General features: G+C 39.1%; 1 protein-coding gene across 1 annotated transcript in view; it reads right to left on the reverse strand.

Moving 5' to 3' along the window:
* Window positions 1–222: 222 nt before the first annotated feature.
* LOC144050925 (uncharacterized) overlaps window positions 223–20,689 on the reverse strand; it is a 167,551-nt gene continuing 147,084 nt past the window's right edge. The window contains exons 6-8 of the mRNA XM_077564616.1: window positions 1,348–1,540; window positions 1,069–1,124; window positions 223–788 (exon numbers count right to left, since the gene is read on the reverse strand). Of these exons, the coding sequence (XP_077420742.1) occupies window positions 1,496–1,540 (45 nt within the window). The 3' untranslated portion in view covers window positions 223–788; window positions 1,069–1,124; window positions 1,348–1,495. The remainder of the gene's footprint in view (window positions 789–1,068; window positions 1,125–1,347; window positions 1,541–20,689) is intronic.

Consider the following 20,689-nt stretch of genomic DNA (forward strand, 5'->3'; position numbering starts at 1 on the left):
TGAACAAGACAAGTCTGAACCAGTTTTCAATAGCAATATTTTATTCCGTACAAACAAATCTTAGGGCTTGGCTTCATACATAAACAGCTGAATCTACATGCCCGTATAAAAGTATTTGAGGGCATGACGAGACCAACTCTAATCTTTGAAGAAAACAATTGCATACAAAAGCATGACAGCAATACATACTGTTTAATTGAATTTCTTTTAAAATATGTTCTGAAGGTCTTCAGCGCTCTCAGACAATTTGTAATGCTCCTGCTCAAAAGTTTGGGAAAACAAAGTAACATTAAGCTATCACAAGCTCTTCTTCTGAAAAAAGGGTGTCATCTACTGCACAAAATGATTGTGAAGACAATTCCCCTTCTGCCCTACTTTCATTTAATGCTCTAGTGATGGAGGTCAATTTCACACACGTCCACCTTTTAACGTCTGGTTGCCTTCTCTTATCACCCAGAAAACTTTTATCATTAAGACCCACGATTTTACTGTACAGAACGTTCATCTGTGTAAGATGTTTCAAGGACGCAAAACAGAAATGCTCTCTCTCTCTCTCTCTCTCTCTCTCTCTCTCTCTCTCTCTCTCTCAGCAATAAAGGTTATACATTTTCAAGGTGTGTGTCATAAAGTAATGAAGCTTGTTTTGACCTTTTCCCCAGGACATCAACATTACGTACTTTTGCACAACAAAACCACAGCAATTGCTTCTTTCTCCTCCAATTGAAAAATCAGGGTAAATAGCCTTGAATGATGATTTTACATCTTCGTCGATTTGGCGTCTTCTCCTACTGCCGTAGTGTCAGTCAAAAAGAAGATGATGTGAGGTAAATAATAGCTTCAAAGTCTATAATTTAAGTTGATTCAAAAATAGATGTGGTGGAAATTCAGACATAGCTAACATGGCTATTGAGGGACTGGCTAATTAATTGACTTTTCTGTTCCTCAGATTAATGGCACTGACGTGCGCTTTTGACAGCAAAATGGAAACTGCTGTCATCTAGTAGCACTCAAGCAATTATGCTTTGCTAAATTACTCAAAAACAACACAATCAAACATTTTATACATACCTGTGAGAAAATGCCCGTAAACATTCGTAGAAAAGATTAACAGGTTTGGAGAGCTTCTGCGAAAAAAAGGGGACAGGGCATATAAGGAGACAGACGAAGCTTCCAAGAATAAGAACGCTGAACAGCATAATGGTACTTTTAAATGTAATTATTTGCTTTCATTTGTTGTTTGCCAGTACGTCAAAAAATGTCTTAACAAGACGCAAAAAGGATGGGGGCCTCTGATTTAGAGCACTCGGGATGTGTGTGCGTGTTTCAGTTTTGTTTCGCAAAACCCACCGATAAGCTGACCAGATGTGTATAGCAAGTGGAGCAGTCGACTTTGCCGAGGGCTGAAGCCTCTGAGCTCCATCTTATCTTCTCATTTGAGTCACACAGGGCAAGTTTCAATCAAAGCAAACAGCCTCTTGGATGATTCCCTGAAACCTCAGTGAGCCAGCCTCAGGACTTTGGATCTATAGAGTCCAGTTGTCTGTAAAACAACAACAACAACATTTTCCCAAATAGAAGTTCAAGTCAAATAGTTTCAATTTATTAAGGGAAAGTCAATATGATGTAGGAGCCGACGGGAGGTGGGGTTGGGAAACAATTTTTTTTTAAATAAAGAGAAAAAATAATAGATCGATAAATAAATAAATAACAAAATGACAAAAGTCCTAATATTAGTTTTATAAGCAAAATCATGAACATCTATTTCAACCAGTACATGCTAACAACTTTTCCAGTCCTGTCACTAATTGGAATATGATTTTATTCTTGTAGTATATATTTTTTTAGTTTTGTTAACAACCCAAAACTAGCAGTTAATTAAGGGTGAGAACTTTTCAAATTACAACGACACATTTTTCTTTTTACGCCTTCTTACAATCTCCAGTCATTTGTGGAGGAGGAGGAGGGGGAAAAAAAAGAAACGCAAACTAAATTTTAACCATTTAAAAAGCATTTATTGGGAGAAGCGTCACATTACACACATTCTCATCACAGTAACTATGACAACAAAGGTCATAGAATACGAGTGGTAGTGTTAAACTAATCCCAATGCGAACCCTGAGGCTCTCGTTACATAGAAGTCATTTGTGATCAATGCCATTGACACGAAAAGAAAACTAACTATATGTATAATTTGTGTGTTGAACAACACATCTTCATGCCCCATAATGCATCCTTAGCTTAATAAAAATAACAAATACTGGCATCTTATTTTTACAACCTGTTTGCAGCCTTCAGCAAAGGGTCAGTCAGGCGATATATTTTGTGCAGACAAACAGCATGCAAACATGTATTACTATTGCACAGATGAGTGGATTTGTGCTCGTTGGGCAAGAATACCACTGCTTTAAGCCACGTGCAGGTTATTGCCATATCAATCATGTACGGTGACATTCACTAGTGGACACCACAGAGTATATTGACCAACACTGTGACAGAGATGAATGCATACTCATTCTGCCTCTTCAAACCAACCTCCAAACCACATGCCACACGACACTCACTTTTTTTTCTTCATTTTTTTTGGTTTACTTCCCAAGGCAAAAATCACTGCTAACCTAAAAGAACATAAAGGCTCGTCTTACTTTTGCAAAAGACATCAGAATGATTCCCAAACTATTCTATGTTCTGATAAGACAAAATTTAAAGGTATTTGTCTCACTAGATCTGGCATAATAGTAATAACACCTTTCAGAAAAACAACATCATACAAACAGTCAAACCTGGTGTTGGAATTGTGATGGTCAGGGGCTGCTTCGTAACTTCAGGACCCGGATGACTTGCTATGATTGAGGGAATCATGAATTCTGGTCTTTACCAGAAAAGATAGATAGATAGATAGATAGATAGATAGATAGATAGATAGATAGATAGATAGATAGATAGATAGATAGATAGATAGATAGATAGATAGATAGATAGATAGATAGATAGATGGATATGTCGTTAGCTATTTTTCAAATGAATACAAAAGTATGAATGGATGACAATTGTAAAGCTGGACAATGCAGACAAGAGCGCCTCTGTGAATGCTGGAGACTGAGACCAAAATCCTTTTGGGTACTATTGTGTATGTGGCCTACAATGACAATTGTACATTGAACAATAAGCCCGCATTCGTTCCAAAATAACAAAACGAATATGCCAGTAGATTCTGCAGAACAAACACACTACATTTTGCCTGTATTTTTTTTAAGCAGAAAGTAAAATTATTAAAATAGGAGGAGCTGTAATGATGGACCTGGCATCACGTCTCCTTCCGACTTATATTCCATATTTAATACATATGAATACAGAGCTCGCATTCAAAAACCAAATGTAAGTATGTAAATAAATGTTCTGTTTTCAAGTCATTTCCTTTGGGTTCCTGTTCCTCTCACCTCTCTATGCAGGGGGTCCCGTGTTGTCCGCTCCCTGGGGTACTTTTCAAAAGCCTGGTGGGCCATGATTATGCAATATTCTTTTGGCTTTTGAGGCACTTCTGATTGAGCTCAATGAATATTGCATGGGCAAACGTGAAATTTCTGTTACTCTACATTATTAATTGGAATGGGGGAAAACACATCAGACCATAGTGTGAGTACGGGTATATTTTATGGGCCACATACACCCATAGAGTCCCCCCACACACACACTTACAAAAAAAAAAAATAATATATATGTATTTTATAGTACTGCCCAGTGTTGCATCTTTTTGGATCAGATGACTGCCAAAAACCCAGCAACACTGACAGGTCAACTGCAGATGTTAACCTCACACAAGTGCACATTCTGCAAGCTATGAAAATGTCCAAAAGGCATTTCAAGTTTCATGTGCAGCTCTCTATGAATCCTTGACACACATTTGGCATGATATTTCATTTTATAAAAAGGATATGAATTGCAAAGCTAACTTTATGTGACACGAGCAGTAAATCACATTGGTTTCCCCCCGGTTTTGATTCGTCAAGTCTTTTTCCAATTTTTAAGATTGTACAGTGTTCCCTGGAGATACAGCACCACAATGTGTTTATTTTTTTCAAGCCAAAAGCCATTCTTATGGCGATTTTTTTTAATTTATTCCTTTGACTTGCAAGAAATGAGAACTTAATTCACTTCACAGCAATCAGCAGTTCTGCAGAATAATTCTGCAAAAAATAAAATAAGAGCCTCATTCCCAGTTGAAGTTTGCCACTGCTAAAACCAATGCAAAATACCATAGACGGCTAACAAATAAGCATCCATGTGGCATGGTTATAACTCTGAAAGCAACACATATTGGAAAACAAAAATGACTGAATATGAATATCATTGCATTCTACTGAGTCAGAAACTCTTTTTCATTATACTTCCCCCAAGTGGGTGCACACCAACCAGAAAGAGTGTGTCAAAGTCCATCAAATTGAGGCTTATGCTTCTTCCTACTCCTTTTCGAACATCTATTTGTAAATGTGTAGATCATGATTGGGTGAAACACTGTGAAACTTTCTTACGTTGTTGTGTTTATTGTTTTATATGGTTTGTATATTTTGTCTTATATGGTTTGTATATTTTGTCTTTGCACATGTACTTTTGTAATCATTTTGAAATAAAATTGAAGACATTTTTTTCAAAACCGGCTTAATTCTTTACATTCTATTTTTATTATACAATATATGCTATTTTTCTTTATTAAAACTATATTGCATTTAAAAAAAATCCTTAAGGGAGGTTGGAATGAATTAATGCAATATCTATTTGTTTCAAAGATTATTTCAGATCTGTGATCACGGAAGGAATTAAGCTTGTACTCAATGCACAAATTATTATTTTTTCTTAAATCACCTTTTCTAAGTACCTTTAAAATGTGCCATAATGTATAATTTGTATATTCAACAACTCCCCGACCTAAACCACATACCAGGCTGTAAAAAATATATTATTTTTTAAATCAGCAATAAATGTATATGAATGGATGATTTAGCTGTTTTTCGTTCTAACTGTAAATGTGAATTCAGAGTGCAAGGAGGGTAGAAAATAAATGTTTTAATGATAAGTTAATCCCCCCTGGTGGGTGTGGAGCAAGACGAGTAAATCAAGTGAAAGCAAGTGTTAAATGCATCAGAGTAGAGCTCATATATTATAGATGGCCCTTGGCATTGCATGATCAGCCACACATTTACACACCATAAAATCACACTCGCAGATACATTAATGCAAATACAGGAAAATCTGAAAAGGAATCCTTCAGGAAAAAATTGCCAAATGAACGCCGGCATATTGAGGAGGAAATGTTAAACAACTTGAGAAACTTGTTTATTTAAGGTTGAGTAACTGTTTAGACAGAAAGTGTTGAAATGTTCCCCGTGTATTTCAGCTTTTATGTATAACTGTGTACTGTAGCAGAAATTGATGACATCAATTTTGCTGAGTGTAGCCGTCTCACAATTAAGTTCTATCTCACGGTCCAGTAGAAAGTTTTCCAATTATTTTTTATTAAAGCTCATCTCACCTCCTTTGACTGAGTCCTTCTTAATTAGAATTTCAAATGAAGAGATTTTCACGAAATAGCTTAAGGCTTCCAGACACACAGAAACAATAACAGCATGAATGACACATCCTGCAGTCAATCAAAAGGGGGGAAATGACAGCTTGAACGCTTGCTCAGGGATGTTTCTAACCTCTGTTTACCCTGATTTGATTGTCTTATTATTAAAGATCCTACAAACGACCTTGGGGATGGGAATGAATAACATCTCGTTTTCTCTACCGCTTGTCGGTGGTCAGAACGTAGACAACCGAGTGTCACCTCATATACACACCTGGAATGTAATTTCACCTGTCACTGAGAAGATTGGCTTCATACAGTCTGAGACAAAAATCTCACAGTAATTTTACGCTATACTTTTTGCCCATCTGTGTAGATATGAATTTAGAAACATTTGTAGCATAAGTTTCTTTATTTCTTTGTTTTTAAACAAATTCAATTACAAAGCATATTGCACATATTTATCTTTCTGCTATTCAATTATTATTTTCCCTTTAAATGGGGGGGGGGGGGGGGGGGGCAGCTAATGGTGTAGTCCTTCACTTGCCTCACTTCCACGCAAGCAGTGTGGGTTTAGTTCTCAATCAGTAAAGATGTGGATGTGAGTGCGAAAGGTTATCAGTCACTATACGTGCCTTGTGATTGACTGGCGACTAGTCTCGAGTGCAGTACGACTTTTGCCCAAAGTCAGCTAAGCTAGACGACCCTGAGCAAGATAAGCAGCATAGAAAATGGTTGGATGAGATTTAATGTATAATGGAACCTTCCTGAACATTTTGCTCAACTGTGCTGTATCTGCAACGTGACTTACGATCACACTAATTACTAAAAGCTTGATTAAAAGATCTCAAGTAGTGGTTGCTAAGTTGTGTGTTAACAGAATTAGCGCTCTAGCAAGAAGTGTTAATCTGGTTCAAACTGGTTCAAACACCTGAAGTGGCTCTATTGTTATCACCATGGAAGATTTAGTAAAGCACCTCAAGCGCAAAATAAAGTTTGAAATGATGGAATTGGAAGTTGTTGTGGGAGAGGCGAACAATCATATTACGGAGTTAGAGAAATCTATCGTTCTGATCATTTTAGGGAAGTCAGCAAACACATAAAAGTCATCTTTGTTTGATTTAACTCATCCCCAGTATATGGGAATTGAATGTATCAGCCCATGATGGACAACTGTTTTGTGTTTAAAACCTGGGATCGCACCTGACAAAATGCTCTGGGAAAAGCCAGCAACAATTACCACACTGTGGTGATTAGACCCAGATGCAAGGAAATGCAGAGTTGAAAGGTGTTTTATCATACGTATAAGTAATAAATGGAATGTCTCCTTGCTTGAGACGGGCTTCAAGTCAACCCTTAAATCAACGTTACATTTCTGGAAAGGCAAGAGATTATGGCAATTTTTGTTTCGGCATTTCAAAAATCTTTACATGAGTGGAAAGCATTTGTTGTGGTCATCTCATGGTTATTTCAGACACAATATTTAAAGATATAAAATTAGCCAATGTAATTTGTCTCACATTTGATAAATCATATTGTGTATGTTGCAATATTTTATTTTATTTTTAAATCATGCCCATTTTTGCATGTACACACCTTAAGCAAGCCCCAAGTATTTAAAGTTAAGACTGACTTTTTGATTTATATCACCACAAACTAACTATTTCACACACTTTTATGACCATTAAGAATACTATTGTTGACCCTTGTTTCTTGTCCCTTTATATCCTATGGAAAGCATTTTAAAAAAAAATCTAAACAAAGCAATGGTCAACCAGCAACAAAGAACATGATTTTCAATCATTAAAGTTCTACTGTAATACACGGCCTTTCTTCTGATTGTCTCAAATTAATCTCTAATACAACATTCGTGAAAACAACGATTAACACAGCAATGAGAAACTGTGTGCAAGTAATAGCAGGCATCTGTGTATACCCTTGTCCCACTTTAATGGAACCACCATATGCACACACATTTGACAAAAGGACCGAGACATTTGAAAAGCCAGTCCATGTTTGAACAAGTTCAATACAAACATAGCCAACATATTCTTTGTTAGAAAGACACATCATTTACATTTCAGCCCCGACAACTAACCCCCCCACATCCTACTTCGGCGTACTGACCCTGACCTTAACTATGAACCACAACCTAAGTTGTGACCTTTTCATTAAATTGTTTAACTAGTCTGGATCTGCTTTTTGTCTTTTTGAAAGGCGCAATCAGCATTAAGGGACTGTGTGACAGGGAATGGCCCGCACAATGAGACAAATTACACACAAACACTGTTTTGTTAAAGGGGAAGTCAACCTTAAACATTTATTGAAAATATGTCTTATATGACTTCACTAGTCTAAACAGGACATTCTGATTAATATGACGTTTGTGGAATATGAGTAATGCAGCAAAATCCAGCCGTTTTTATCCATCTCAGGAGGCGGCCATTTTGCCAATTGCTGTCGACTTAAGATGACATCAGTGCTACTCAGGGCTCAGGCAATGTCCAATCACAGCTCACCTGTTTTCTGAAGCTGAGCTGTGATTGGTTGTTACCTGAGACCTGAGCTCGACAGCAAGTGGCAAAATGGCCGCCTCCTGAAGTGGATAAAAACTGCTGTATTTTGCTGCTTAATTCATTCAACTAACACAATATTAACCACAATTCCAAATTTAGACTGGCGTGGCTGCATAGAATATATTATTGTCAAGATTTATTCATTTATTTGGGGGGAGGGGGGGTATTGTTGGCTTATTATAGAAAGATAGCTGGCAGATGTAAGATGTCTGTCTTAGTCCTTATTGAATGTCCCCTGATATCCCTGTTCTATTTCCATAAAAAAAAATATTTATATTGATGTCCCTCCTACTCATATTTTGTCCACTTTATCATCTCCTGAAATGTATTCTGAATGAGCTAGTGTGACAGAATGAGGTTTAGGCCACACAGAAATGGAGTGAGGCAGATTTCCAACATCCCATTTCATCAGTACCTTTGCTGACCCTCAGTGCACACACACACACACAAATGCAGGGCTGTGTTTGCCAGATCCCAAGTGTCGAGCACTGTCTGTTTGCACAAGGCAGCCTGTTAAAGTGTCTGATTAGAGCTCTGTTTGAACAGAAAGAGGCAACATCCTATCAGCACACGACAGGGGCCAGCCAATGATCACCAGTGGCTCATTTGCTGCGGGCTCGTGTTTCTAGCTGGCTCACACCATGACATCATGGCGCACAAGGACGAACAGAAAGACACAATGACTGACAGCATAAAAAGCGCATGTGGGACGGGGGCGGGGGGGACACTCCAACACAGCCAGCAGGTTTCCGGCCATAATGTATTTAGTGTCTCTCAGATGCATGTGACGGGATGCACACCAATTGCGCTGATTCGATTGGCAATGACCTTCCCTCTGTGGGGCAGATGCAGGTCACTGCGGCTAACAGCTGGCAAGCAAGGAGCTCACCACCTCACTTCTTGTGCCTTTCCATCATCCAATATAGTCTTTCAAACCGCAAAGGTATTTTTCAATCACTTGAAATAATATACAAATGAAACACATGAAATTAAAATCCTGGAATTTGTCAATATAAAATATTTGACTTGAAGCAGTCGTCTGAGATAAGCACAAAAAAAGTGATATTTTGTTTTTATTGTTTCATATGGCCATTGGACCATGGGCATGGAACTTTGATTGGATCATCTAAGTAAAAAATGAAAGCAGTAGGCCATGAACGAGATGTTCTTTCACTTAGTTTCACCCTACAAATATATGAGACATTATACATAGCCGCTGCATATGATTATGTAAACATCTGAGCAATACTTTAAATGAACCTGCCAGAGTTCTTCAAAATGCCTCATTGGGTCTGTGAGACAATAAAGGTCATTGCACACTGATATTTCACACTGTGATTTTTATGTTGTACCTGAGGGAGAAATAGGTGAAGTGGATAGCAAGACATTGATAACAAGGTTTGGTGGGATGAAAATGTCAAAGAAGGGAAAAGTATAGATAGATAGATAGATAGATAGATAGATAGATAGATAGATAGATAGATAGATAGATAGATAGATAGATAGATAGATAGATAGATAGATAGATAGATAGATAGATAGATAGATAGATAGACAGACAGAGCTGGATAGCTAGCTAGCCCCATCAGCTAGCCAGCTATCTCTTGTATTGTTTTCGTACTGTAAAGCCTTCTTTACGGTCTAGAAAAGTGCTATATGAATTTGATGTACTTTTAATAAAACAATTATTATAGATAGACAAATACACAAGATGGATGACAGACAGACAGATCCATCAATCATCCGGCTAGGCATTATGCCAAAGTTGCTGTTAATGCAAAACTACTAAGCCAAGGGTCGTTAGGTGTGTGAAGCATTTCAAATGCTACCGAGGTGTGCATTGGGAAGGGCTAATCAGGACGTGTGTGCTTGGAATGACTTCTCCTTGACTCAACACCCCCGTCCCTTCTATCTCTAACTCTTGTCTAGACCAGAGGCTGAGAGTGTTCCCTAAACTCCTAAGTGAAGGAGAGACAGACAGTCTGTCTGTGGCGGAGGACGTTGGCCAGCTCTCAGGAATGACCCCTCACATTTCAACAGGCCCCTTTATTTCCCTAAACCCCTCAACATGACTCTTACCCCCGTGGCCTTCTAGTCTCCACAAACAAGCATATCCATAGCAAGTCGCCTCTCTGTCCACTGCTCTGCTCTTCATTCCCTGTCACACATTCGTCGCCGTTTATAGGGGCTTTCACTCCTTTGTCTCTTCCAAAGCTCTATAAACTGTGTCTAGAAAAAATACACTCCTGGCACTTTTTTCATCAACTCATTACATATGTATCGTCTCAATATGAAATCTGTGTATTTGATTGACATTTCAGTGCATCGTCATAGTAACAGATGGGTAAAGAACTCAGTTAACGGCTGATAGAAATCCTTTTGTTTTGTTCCTAGAGCAAACTAGATTAGGATGTCATGAGAAGGGATGACGAGACGAGGGCAAAGGCATCAAGGGAGAGTAAGCCCAATGCTTTGTTCCTGGATTTGTAGGTCCTTTCAAACTTTGTCTGATGGGAATGTTAGATATAAAGTGGCTGCTCTGGTTTTACCCTTTGTTTATTTATTTGCTATAAATTCTAGAATGACATAGTTTGACCACCTACTCTTGGAAATTTCTAAAAGTCTTTGGCCACCTAACATAATTTTGACTTCAATCTTATGAAGGCAGTGGGTGGATTGGAATATAGTAGAAGGCTCTTAAATATTGAAATTCCAGTAAACTTGCCCATCAAAGGGACAGAACTCGAAGAATAGCTACATTGCAGTATCCGTGATGCCCGTTTGCACAGCTTTTTCTGCTTCACCCATTCAGTGAAATACATGCGTGACTAACTCACAGCCAATCTCTGGGTTGGCTACAATTGTTTTAAACGCAAAGTGCTGTGGGCAGTGAGTCTCAGGTGTTAAATGTCACACTCAGGTTGCGGCTTTAAACACAGCTGGCATTCCACTTCGGATACTATGTTGGAATCTCCCATTCCGTTGTAGACTTACAACACAGGAGCATGAGGTGCCAAAAAACAGGTTAGATGGGCAGTGTCAAAGGGGCTATAGTCTCGAATTTCATCGAGACTATGAAAAAAACACAATCCATAATATTTATAAAATTTAATATTTGAACGATATTAACCCTACATAATCTATTCAATGTTCCTATGTAAATTGATAATGGAAGAAAGTATGAAGTCCATCCTCCCGTGCAGTTTTTTTTTCAAAGGGGTCATACCACAATTTATCTATCTGAACCAGTGAACTGAAGAGAATTATATAATTTGGAACAGTCAAGTGAATGGTTGTGTGGTTCTATGTTTAGGCCTAAGATTGACTTGAAGTATATCCAGGGTGCACTCCAACTCTCACCCTAAAATTGTGCAACAGAAGACAAATAGATGTTGTCGATATCAAATGTAAGTCGTAGATTGTTTTCAAGGCACTGAACTAGGAGAATGTAAAAATTCCTATTGTTGTTCAAGGGATAGGAGTTGGCTTTTGGGTTTGAGGTCAGGAGTTTATGAGAAGAGTTTGGTCAGTGCTTTCCCAAAACCTGGCAGTGACTGTTAAAATGAACTTGATCTGGAAACACAAGAGCAAGAAACGAATTGTTTGATTTTCCAGCATTTAAATGCCTCAAGTCTTGTTTGTTGATTCACCAAATTCCCTGTCTCACCTTCACTGTGTGTGGGCGGGGTACTTTAATATTGTGTAAAACTGAGTGTTCAGAGACAAAGAGTAATAATAACTGTGATTTGATACTGTGGAATAACACAGAGCAATCTCAACCTATTGACCTGGAATGATGTGAATAGTGTTGCATTTTTAATGTTGAAAGAATAAAAACACACATTTTCTTGATCACCAGTTTGTCTTAGAAAACAAATACACTGGTGTACAGTATGCATAAACTGAAAAAAATACAATATCCGCTTGTTAGTTAAAACGTAAAGTATTTGGGCATGCGCTTATTATGCTTTTGCAAAAAGGTAAACTGGGTCATGTGCACTAAGATACGCCATGACCCATTTACAGTAGCAGTGAGTATTTAATAGAGTTGCTCGTCCCAAACAGTTACATTTTGAAATATTTATTATTCCATTGGTAGGGGCCCATTTCCTCAACCCTAACCCAGTAAAATATGGTTTTGTTTATTCATTTTAGCCTTTAACCTCTAAGTGCCCAGAGAGGGCCAAGACTGGGGCAGAAATGAACTGCGGCTGCAGAGCTCAGAATAAGAATATAGGTCATTTGGCTCCACAGATGAAAGATGCATAGCACTGCCTGCCGAGGAGGAAGCAGGGTGGAGATGGAGTAAATATAGAGATGCTTCCATCTCCTCAGCATGGGCAGTTAAGATGACCACAGGGAGGAAGAAGAGAAGAAAAATGGCATTTTCATTGGGCGGGGATGAGGACTTAGACAACACAGGATATTTAGTGTACAGAAATACACATCACAAAAATATGGGTATGGGAGTATCAAAGTATCAAATTCTCTTAATGGTGAGGGGGGAATACAAACAGCAGACAGCTGTTGTGAGAGCAGCTGCAGCTCACACACAATGTGGTCCTCTGTCTGCTCGTGCCTGGTAGCGATCAGAGGGCCAGTCTAAAGTTCACACTCACACCGCCAGTTTCCGTTTGTTTGCTTTAGAAGTTGACTTTTTGTGGTCACGTTCAGCTCTCAAATCACCCGTTGTGCTCAAATGCCAGCGCCGCGTTTCAATTGGAACACACGCACATATGCTAATGCAGAAGCTTAACTTGTTTATCCATATGCTAACAGGGCTTAATCATTTACTGTTAATCCTCAAAAGCTGTTCAGTGGACTTTTCAACGAATGTCACTGCATTGAATCTGTGATAGGCTGATTGTTATTTATTCATCTAATCATTCTTCAACACTCAGCAATCCGACCATCTATCCACTTATCCATCCATAGAACAACAACCAAACCTTCACACGTTCATCCATACATTATCCATCCCCCTTCAGCACAGATCTCACCTACACATTTGTGCATTAGCCTTCCATCCAATCCTCACCTGTAAATCCATCTATGCCAGGGATGGGCAACTGAGGCCACCTGCCCACATTCTGAGTGCCCCCCTGACATGCAGTACCATCATTCCTCTCTTGGTACCATGTCACAGGCCTCCTGTAGAACAACAAAGATGATGTTCACAATGCAGCACCTTCTGGGCTTCGATGGACTTCTCCAGTTAACACATTCGTGCGTTGCAAAAAAGATGATTATTCTTCATTTCCATCTCTATCCTTATTCACAGCATATATCCTTTCTATCTCTAGCTCTTTGTCTGGCCAACATGTAAAGATCATTCTCGCTTTTTTTTTTTTACTGTCCAACCTGGCATACATGTCATCAAATGCCTTTTTTTTTGGTCTTTGCCACCTCAGCCTTTGTTCTACATCGCATCTCCTTGTACACTTGTCTTCTTTCCTGAGTCTTCTCAATGTCCCACTTCTTTTTAACTAACCTATTTCCTTACATGCATTCCTGTCCTTTTTGGTTCCACCACCAATTCTCCTTTTTGCCTTTCCTACCAGTAGACATTCTGAACAGGTACTCTCCTTCCTGTCTTCTGAAAAAGTGTTCACTACAGCCATTTCCATCATTTTGGCAAAATCTACCACCATCTGCCCCCTCGATGTTCTTTTCTGGGATAGCAAATTGACCCATCAATTCTTCAGCCCCGTGTCCTACACAAACATCTGCCCAATCCAGAGACTCTCCCCACCTGGGATGCTCAGAACTACCGGTACTTCGTCAAGCTCCTTCCAGAATTTATCTTTCTCTTCTAGTTCATAACCTACCTTAGCTTGCTACATTTCACTGGTGGGTAGATTCAGTGTAGTGACACTGCTTTTGATGTAGGATAACTTGTATCATCCCACCCAATTGCCATTCATCCATCCATCCACCAGTTGTCCACCCAACCCCCCACCACAGCTCCACCCACTCATCCATTCAAGGATTTTCCTACCAATTTTCAACCATAATTTAATTGTATCCATCATATCCCACACCTATTTATCCTTTAAACCCCAATCCATCCACTTCTCCACCTACTGTATCAAAGCATCCATGTATTAGTCAGTCTATCTACTGTATACATTTCACTTGGTACTAAGAACTACATATTCTCAGTGGCAGAGCAGTGCAAATGCAGAAACACATTTTAGTTTGTTGTATTTTTCCACACAGGGAAATAAAATAACTGTGTGTCAACTGTGGCTGTAATGTGTTTAAGTACTGCTGATGAAAATAAAATAATATCAATCTCAAGGGCAACTGCTCAAGTGTGAGAAAAAAATCCATCTTCAGAGCACTCCAGGAAGAAAACAGAATACTAATAAAAGTGCATTGCTAATATAGTGCCTTCTGCTGCAGAGACGCTGAGTCACAATGCTTCCCACACCCTAACAAAGTGACCTCTTTGGGATGCAGACAGGTGTCTGCCCCTGCCCCCATGATACAGACTCCAAACCAGAGTAGCACACACATACACAATACAAACACACAAGGCTGCTTCCGGGTTACCGGGTCACTCTGACATGCACAGGTCAAGCTGTCATGTCAGGCTTTATTAAAAGCCTGGGAGTCTGGAACATTTAATTAGCGCCACCCATGTTAGGTAAGTGCTGAGGGGGGTGGGCACTGGGGTGAAATGGGGTCTGTGACTAGACCTCTGTCAGGCCAGTAAAAATTAAAGTCAGTCCCCTTTTGGCCTTCCCACGCTTGCGTCAATGTCATTCAATTGTTCTTCTTAGCATAAAGAAAAAACATACTTGATAATAAAATTGCACATGAGGTAAACCATCGCAAGGGTTACGTTCCAGACCACCTCCGGATTAAGTGTAACTCGCAATATAGAAATTCTCTAATTAAATACTCCTAAGGGATGTTTTTAAAGAATTTAAGCCACTTTTCTCTTTTGGGTCTGTGCACACTTTTAAAATAATTCAAACGTATTTAAAAACATAATATATTGAAAGAAAAAAAACATCAATCGAAATGACAAAAATATTGTACAATGTTACAGTTTACGAAAAAAAGTAAAAAAAATGAATTTTTTCTCCCCCAAACTAACAAACTTATCATCTTGCCATTCACATCAATAATCATGCCCATAAATAAAATGAACCAACAGTCGTCGATTGCTGTTGGTGTATAAAGAACTGAAGTGGATTGATATTCATTAATCTTCAGCAGAAATTCATGATCTGAAATACTTCCTGTTTTCATTCTTCTTCTTTCATATTTACAGTGTCAACCATAATGGTGTGCCGCCATCTACTGGCCAACATTGGAATTACACAAAAAAAATGAATGGATGGCAGAGCAAAATAGAACTCTAGCTGTAAAATAAATAAATGAATAAATAAATCCATGAAATAGTTATATCTCGATTCCAAAACCCACGTTGAAGTGGGGTTTACTGTACTGTCTTTTAGCAAAAAGAATATTTTCTCAGCAAATAGTATGCTCACTATGATATGAGGCCTGATAACACTTGCTTATATGACATCTCCCTAAGCCCTAAACAGAGAACACCGATAACTTCCTCATAATTTTTTTTTTTTTAAAAAGTAGCATCTTTTGTCAGTATTCTCAGTTTTATTCACAAAATGGAAGAAGGCCACATATTGACCAGTTCATCCACTTCGAAGTAGTCATTGACAACTCCATAGGGGGCTTGTAAAGTGATCCAATGTCTGCACAAGTGTTTGTAGTTAACGTGAAACGCTTTAATTGCGGTTTAGTCATGTCGGACTACTGTCGTAAAGTCCAGTGCATATAGTCCTATATGCCCTCGGTACAGCATATAAATACTGTATATATATATATATATATATATATATTGTTAAGGATAGTTGATAGATTGTACCTATTGTTATGGTTGCTGAGTGTACATGCTGGTTCCAAAATTGTCTTTAATGATGATTGACTACAGCTGGTAGTGTCCTTGTGCCAAGACAAAGGAGGTTGATTCAATTTGATAATCAAGAACGCTCCCTGTGGAGACTTGTTGGCAGTTTGTCAGCAATTTTTCCATCTCTACTCCTGCTAAAAAAACAAACAAATAAATAAATCACTGGGACATTTGCAGTGAATTATTCCTGTACTAGAGTTTGTGGCAACATTTAATTAGGTCTGAGTGTGATATGTGCTCATAAGGGCTCATCTATTTTGGAGTTATTTTGGCACTTGCCTCAAAGAAGCGTAGATCCCGAGGTGGCTATTTTCCTAATTTGTTTTAAATGTAGGCATTTATAGAATGGCTCAACTCCAGTTGAGATTAAATATTCGGGGGATTTTATTTGGGAGATACAGGGGATCTTTGTAACCATTTTGCATTTTGTGGTTCAGCACAGTGCAAAATAATTTGTGCCAACAGGAGTAAAGGTCAGAACTTTTTTATTGTTGTTTTTCATTTAATGATTTTGTATTTATAGTAAGTTTTTCTACAATACATATTTACTGTAATTATACTTCACTACTGTGCTGGCATAAGTCAGTAATACAGACTATGTGCGCTGCATTACGCTCCATACGTACAAAATGAATTATGTTGGCGTCATCGTAAAACCTGCAAAAACGAAGAACTCCATTGCTTGTCTTAAAGGGACTGCAACATGAAAAATCAACTTTTGGGAGCTTTTAGCCATGTTAAAATGCTAATTCCTCACCAAAAACATGACCAAAGTTGTGTTTTCCTTCATTCGCCCCTGTGTGAGAAATTCTAGGTTATTCTGCTCTCCAAGCACCAGCCCCTCCCAACCTGAGAAAACGAGCTGTTGGCACGGTTTGACATCATTGCGTGCGGCCCCATCCCCGCACCGCCTCTGCGGACTAAACACACGCCCACATTCTCTGAGACATCCCTCCATGGGATAGTGACAAAAGTAGCCTTTATCAATAAACATTCTGTTCAAATGACTTCAAAGCAATCAATTATTCTACACATTTGTAATGCCAAAGTGCAATGAAATGACAATTGTCTTAAAATTCACTGGCTGACACTGGTATAAACTACAAGTAAAACATTTGTGCTGATGAATGGATGGTGTAGTGGATAGTGTGTTTGCCCCATATGCAGCATGGTGTGGGTTCATGACCCGCTGTAGTGCTTTTTTTTTCTTCTGCTCCGCTTCTCTTCCACGATTTCTTGCGGCAAGGACCCGTTTTGTTTCAAATGTTTATTCAAGAATTGATGGCTTGCGTGACCAAGCGCAGAGATCTAGCAGCCTGTGAAATTTTGTGCATTTTAAAAATCTGTATGTTTCGTGGGCGTCGCCGACGTCAGGAGAAGGGCGCGGCAGCCACAGGGGGAGAGGCGGGGCTCTACTGAAACAAGCGTTTGACTTCCGGGTAAGAAAAATAGCCACCGAAATAACTTGCATCGCGATTGTGTCAAAGGTTCATCATTATATGCCTATAGTTAATTGTGGAAGGGCTTAAAATATCATGGTGTAAACAGTTAGTATTCAGAGAAAATCAAGCACTGGCATAAAATGCAAAATATTATACTACAAAATTATATTTACAAGTACAGTACAAAGGGGCAACAAATATTCAAAACTTCAAGGTAAATCTGGCCTATGAAAGCTACTCCTTTGTGCCTCGGCCATTCAGCTCCAGCCGCAGCCATGGTGTCGTACAAGTGGCTTTATTATTGCATTTGATGTGTCTGAGAGTGTAACGCACGACTCTCCGGAGACAACTTTGTCTTTTGAAGTAGCTTGCCAGCCAGCGAGTTGGATGACTGATCAGCTGTTTCGGAAAACGGGGACAGGAGGCTATCAGGGATTTTAGCTCCACAACAGCAAGCAGATGGTGTTGTGTGTGTATACACATGCGGTGCATGCACGCGTTGGCATCGAGATGAAATACAAAAGACTACAGGACCAGTTCATACATGTGCATTCACACCAGACACAAACCCAAAAGCATGACACAGCTCACTCTGATTTAAAGACATGCTGTGTCTCTGTCTGAAGCTCTTTAACATCCAACATGACGAGTTGTTGAACACACCAGGTGTGCCACAGTTACACACAACACGGGGCTTCGCAGCTCGATTGGATGCACAACACTCACAAGTTACTCTGCCATGCTGCTGCACATCCCTGCCCTGTTGCCAGCTGCTTTTCTGTCACACACAATTACATGCAACCAGGTACTGCTGCACAGTGCCAGCCAATGGACGTACACATTTGCTGACACATGGCCAGGGATGTGATTTGACCAAAGTGAAATTATCTGAAAATTTAGCCGGGGGTCTGGGGGCCGCTGGCACCCAGCTAGGTCCAGGGTGCTCATGGGTTTTCCGTGTTTTTAAGTACTTTCAATGCACTCACATGACAAAGAAATAGACAAAACAACAGCATAAATTTTCAATGTATATTGAACTATCCCATATAAAATGGCAGTTTTAGTCAACTCAAAATCTGTCACATTCAAAAACATTGGACTGCCTTTGCTTTTAAAAACTATCACTGAGAATATCATCATATCTAACTAATGTGATTACTAAGTTAACACATAAATAATGTTGAAGAGTTCAAATTTCATGAACAAATAATTGTATCATGACCAAATGAAAAGTAACTCATATTAGAGCATACCACAAATGTCTTTGTTATAGCAGAAGATGTTATCTGTCGGAGTCATGTGCATACACAATGAACTACTACTACTAAAAAAAATAAATTAACTAAAAAAAAATCGGAATTTTTTTTTTTTGGGGGGGGAGATAAAAAAAAAGCGGAATTCCGCGAATTAGCGGAAAAATCACATCCCTGCATACAGTCATTTTGAACCGTCAAACAGGTGCTACTTGAAAGGCAGAATTATTCTTCAGCAGAGCTCAGTTCTGCCCAGTATGTTGTGGGACAATAGGGTACTACACTCAAAAGTGCAGAACTCGAAAAAATTGGGGTGGGAATATACTGCTTGAAATGGAATTTTGAGAAGCCGTCAGCTCGTTCCAACTTGTTCTCCTTTGCGCACTTCAGGGCGACCCCGGCGGTCCTCTTGTGTGCGAGAAAGACAACGCTTGGACCCTGGTGGGTATCGTGTCCTGGGGAAGCAGCCGCTGCTCCACACAGCACCAAGCACTTTCTCAACACATTTATGACAAAAACCCAATTTGAACTTTGACATTTTTTTGAAAATGGCAAAATAAACCTTTACATAATGGATGCTTATATCTTGTGCCAGTCTTGATGTGTATTCAAAATATCAGGAGTTTTCACGCATGTTTAGCCTACTTTTTCTTAGCCGCACTAACAGCATGCGGCGAAGTAAAAAGTTTGTTTTGACTTTTCATCGGGAACACCCACAGATTCAAGTCGGATCAAATCTATCCGGAGGAGGTCTTTCAAATATGACCTCTTATAATAGGCCAAAAATGGGGCCAAATTTGAAAGTAAATCCAAAATGTCTGACTAAACCTGTTTGGTTTAACATATGGCTCTCCGAGGGACTTTTTTGTAGGTCTTGGACTGTTTCATAAGCCTCCAACATTTTGTAGTTCTGTGAAGTGAAACGGACAACTGGGGCTACTTTGTCGAAAGTTTGTAGGATGCGTTATTGAGCTATTTTTGAAAAATCACACATTAAAATATTGATTATTATGCCAGGCCTGGTGTGTGTGCAAAGTTTCATGAGTTTTCATCCATGTTAAGGTCTTAAAAAATCTGCTGACATGGCAACAAAATTTCACAGCACGACCACTAATTCGTAGATGTCTTCAGGGCGGGACTGTCAACAAATACGTGAAATTTGGAGAAGATAGGATCACATGGGTCAAGTTACAGTAGCTTTTATTGTCACGGTCAATCATTAGACTTTGCGGCACACGAGGTGGCACCATATGCATAACCCAATATTGTCATATGCCTTCAGATAGTGACTATTAACATACATGTGATGTTTGGACATTTTTGCAGCGTTTACACGAGCAAACATGAAATGCAAAATTTGATGCCCCGTCCTTGTCATACAGAATTTCGAAAACTCAAGATGGGAGGAAGAATTTCTTCAGATACAATAGAAATCTCGCAGCGGTGGCTGTTCAGGCCCTAAAAGTCATTCCATAAAATGACAAAGCTGCCCCTCAAATGAAGTTACTGACTTGGAAAACATGTATAGCAGGGTGCATTCCTCCGACAAAAGAATAAAACACACACAAATGGGTTTACATGTCTAGTGGGGACATCTCATTGACATAATGCATTTCCTAGACCCTTACCCTAACCCCAACCCAATTCAAACCTAAACTTTAAAACCACGTTTTGATCCTCAAAAAGAGGTTTGGACTCATGGGGACCACCAAAATGTCCCAACAAGGACACGTGGTCCCCTCAATGATAGCAAAAACCCAGAAAATGATCCCGATGATGTGATATAAACCCACGCGCACACACACAGTATAGTGTTGGTTTATTGTTTATTATCGAGTTTCTATTTTTGGAGTTTTATGTGACCAAATGTAAACATACAAAAAACATAGCGCCCCCCCATCCCCCAA

This window comes from Vanacampus margaritifer, chromosome 4 (genome assembly GCF_051991255.1).
Source record: "Vanacampus margaritifer isolate UIUO_Vmar chromosome 4, RoL_Vmar_1.0, whole genome shotgun sequence".
NCBI lineage: Eukaryota > Metazoa > Chordata > Actinopteri > Syngnathiformes > Syngnathidae > Vanacampus > Vanacampus margaritifer.